The sequence below is a fragment of the Cebidichthys violaceus genome, unplaced genomic scaffold, assembly GCF_023349555.1.
Source record: "Cebidichthys violaceus isolate CVI_PGR_0920_01 unplaced genomic scaffold, fCebVio1.0.p SCAF_133, whole genome shotgun sequence".
NCBI classification, from domain to species: domain Eukaryota; kingdom Metazoa; phylum Chordata; class Actinopteri; order Perciformes; family Stichaeidae; genus Cebidichthys; species Cebidichthys violaceus.
The window spans coordinates 298,312-302,187 of NW_027176300.1; the positions used below are offsets into that span (position 1 = coordinate 298,312).

Below are 3,876 nucleotides of genomic sequence, written 5' to 3' on the forward strand. Positions count from 1 at the left end.
ACAAAGCAGTGTTGTGATGTAGAGACAGACTGGAGATGTGTACCTCCAACACCTTGATGTGATGTTTGTGACTCTTCACCTCTGTCTGCTCTCACAGGGAGAAGATGATCTGCTGGATCCTGCTGCTCTTCATCCTGACCTCCTGTGACTGTGGTGAGTTGACTTTTGTATTGTTGAAGCACTACAGCTCTGAAGCATCACTAAACACTCCACAGAAACATCTACAGATGACCTTTAAAGGCTCTCCTGTTAAAGCTGTCAGTGTGTCTGCTCCTCACTCTCCCTCTCTGTCTCCTCAACAGCACCATTAGTAGTGAATGTGACACAGAGCTCCTATCAGGCAGAGGAGAACCACAACATCACTCTGGAATGGACCTTCACCACCAGAACAGACGGTTCCCTCAGCTCCATTAATGCCATCTGTGAGATGTTGACTGATGTCAGACCCTTCATCCTGTTTCATCTTCATGAAGGTGTCGAGGTCTCAGAGTCTCAGGATGAACAGTTTTCAGGACGAGTCCAGTTTGACAAAGACGTCCTCAGAGAAGGACGACTCAGACTCCACATGTCCAGACTCAGGACTGATGACTCGGGTCTCTATCTGTGTGAAGTGAAAACAGGTGATGGTGGTGGTTCTAGGAAATGTCACCTCAACGTCACAGGTGAGTTGATTCAGTAGAAGTTTCCTGGACTAGAAGAACCTGATTATTGTCGTTAAACTTCCTTCTTACAGGATCTGTGAAATATGTTTCAGTTTAATCTGTTGAGGACGTTTAGTTTGATGTTTCAGTGAGATGTTGTTTCTTCTCATGAATGACTCAGACTTGTTTGGTCTCTTTACAGCAGAGAGGGATCGACCCAAACCTGAGACACCAGACACATCAAGGGGAGGAAGAGATCCTTCACCGACAGGAAGTCCATCACAACCAGAGAGTCGGGGACGGATCATTCTCTACTGTGGACTGGGAGTGATAGTAGCAGGAACTCTGCTGGGTGTTTGTTACTGTCTGTATAGAAAACATTCAAAGATTCACTCTCCTCCTAGAGAACTAGATTCAAAGATTCACTCTCCTCCTAGAGAACAAGATTCAAAGATTCTCTCCATATAGACAAAGATGATTCTAGTCTCTGATGTCGGAGGTCCAAAGCAGCGTCTGAAGGTCTCGTTGTGGTGATCTGATGTCTGAATGAGCTGCTCAGTCACAGCTGGTCATCTTCATCTCGTCCTTCATCCTCCTCTTCATCACTGTGTGATGGTTTCCATCTCGTCCTTCATCCTCCTCTTCATCACTGTAGACAGATGACAGAGGAATCAGAGCTCTGGTTCATTGTTCTGATCGGACTCTTCATCAGTTCATTACTGTAGTCTACATCTTAGATCTGAAACCATCAGTCTGTTCATTTTATTGAAATACTGCTGAGGAGCATGAATTCATCTTTCCATCTATGTTTGTCTGTTACAGTTATTTACTGTCATTGTCTCACTGTATATAAAGTCAAGCTCATATGTATGAATGCCTTTTAAATGAACCTTTGAGTTGAGCTGCATATGTTGTGTTTGTGTACATTTTTTAATAATGATAAGTAGTTTATGGACTGTTTTCTATGTTTCCTGTTCACTGCATTGTTCAAAATAAATACAAATGAAGTGAACCTAAATGATTTTTGATCATTGAGTGAGGTTAAAGTGTAGTTTAACCACAGTGAGGTTAAACTACACTTTCATATTCAAACACATTCAGTGTCACCGTGTGGTGACTTCATGTGAGCAGAGATGAAATGGTGCTTATATATAATCACCTCCCTGATGCTGTTTAACACCACTTTCACTTTCAAGTGCAACAACATGGACGATGCAGCTCCTCCTGCAGCAGACGTTTGGTTCCCTCCTACTTCCTCATTGAAACATGAACGTTGAAAATGGTGTCGAGTCGTCCTCAGTTCTTGACAAATCTACCGCTGGTTAATGAAGCCCTTCATGATTTATAGGACATGAATACATGTCTGCTCTCTGAACCAAAGGAAAGCTTCTTGTTTTCTACAAGGAAATGAAACTCCTATCTCTTCACCTGTCTGTTGATGTTCTTCTACAACGACGTTTATTGTGAAGATGATGAAACATCACTTTATTAAAGAGCTGTTTTGTGATGAACTATGAAAGCACTAACAGTAAACAGTGTCTCAATGACGTCATTCATTCACCACAGTTTTCTTTTACTTCTTGAGATATCTGCAACACGTGTGAGGAACAGTCAGTGAGGACTCTGAGGTGACTTGAACGTGTCTCTCGTGTTCCTCAGGTGAAAGTGAAGTGTTGACCTGTGAGCATGAGGACGTTTGAAAGACCTTTAAAACACGGTGATGTTTAAAAGATGGTTCAAAGTGGTTCAAAGGTGAAAGAGCAGATTTCACCGGGATTTACAACGTTGTCTTTCAACTGATGGATGTGGAAGTGCTTTCTTAGTAAGCCTCTAAAATGATCATGTAGTAGTATTAGTAGTAGTACAATGTAGAGGAGGAACACATTCTAGTACTGAAAATCCTGCAGCATTGAGGTATGAACGGAAATACAAAATGAGCAATTAGCTGATGAGGCAATGCAACGTGTTTTACATAAAGGGAAACACACAATTGCTTATTTCTATATTTTAGTTTAACAACTTGAAGAATCAGGCTGCACGGTGGAGTAGTGACAAGTACTGACACCTCACAACAAGAGGGCGACAGAGAGACCCGGTTCTATCCTTCTGTGTGGAGTTTATACTCCGATGACTTTAACACCGATGAAGTTGTGGTGTCTGCTGTCCTACCATCAAGTGACAGAATCCTGAACTCACGTCAAGTTCGGTTGTATTTGTGAATGTGTGAACGAGGTCGGGCCATCAATCAATCCAGCAAACATGTCAGTATGATGTAATGTAAACAGAGTGAGGTATCAAACACGCATTACTACTTTACAGTTAAATATTTAACATTTATTCCAACAGGGAAAAAATCAGTAAATAACACTTGATAAACACATCAGGACATCTTATGTGTGTCATCCTCACAGGATTCAGTACAATATATATCATATAATAATATTCAGTATAATATAATAATATATATATCATATAATAATATTCAGTATAATATAATAATATATATATATTATAATAATATTCAGTATAATATAATAATATATATATCATATAATAATATTCAGTAAAATATAATAATATATATATCATATAATAATATTCAGTATAATATAATAATATATATATATATATATATCATATAATAATATTCAGTATAATATAATATATATATATATCATATAATAATATTCAGTATAATATAATATATATATATATCATATAATAATATTCAGTATAATATAATAATATATATATCATATAATAATATTCAGTATAATATAATAATATATATATCATATAATAATATTCAGGATAATATAGTAATATATATATCATATAATAATATTCAGTATAATATAATATAACAATATATATATCATATAATAATATTCAGTATAATATAATAATATATATATCATATAATAATATTCAGTATAATATAATATAACAATATATATATCATATAATAATATTCAGTATAATATAATAATATATATATCATATAATAATATTCAGGATAATATAGTAATATATATATCATATAATAATATTCAGTATAATATAAACGCACACATACATATATAGATATAAGCTATGATGAGTTTTCACTGTTAATTCACCATCTCAATTAAATGTCGATTCCTCAATGACCAAGTTAAGTGTCCTGGTGTTCTCATGTTTCCTTACTTCCTCATCCCTCACTCCCTAACTGTCTGTGCTTATTGGTCTGACTCTT

The 3,876-nt window shown here is 36.1% G+C and overlaps 1 protein-coding gene across 2 annotated transcripts; it reads left to right on the plus strand.

Moving 5' to 3' along the window:
• Positions 1-1,633, plus strand: LOC137870682 (CD276 antigen-like). 2 transcript variants are annotated; one of them, XM_068708090.1, is made up of 3 exons: positions 1-153; positions 303-662; positions 844-1,633. In XM_068708090.1, the coding sequence occupies exons 1-3, from the start codon at positions 105-107 to the stop codon at positions 1,107-1,109; spliced, it is 675 nt and encodes a 224-aa protein (XP_068564191.1). In that variant the 5' UTR covers positions 1-104; the 3' UTR covers positions 1,110-1,633. The 2 variants fall into 2 exon arrangements, with proteins under 2 accessions (XP_068564191.1, XP_068564192.1); XM_068708091.1 differs by having other exon boundaries at positions 847-1,633.
• Positions 1,634-3,876: the final 2,243 nt, after the last annotated feature.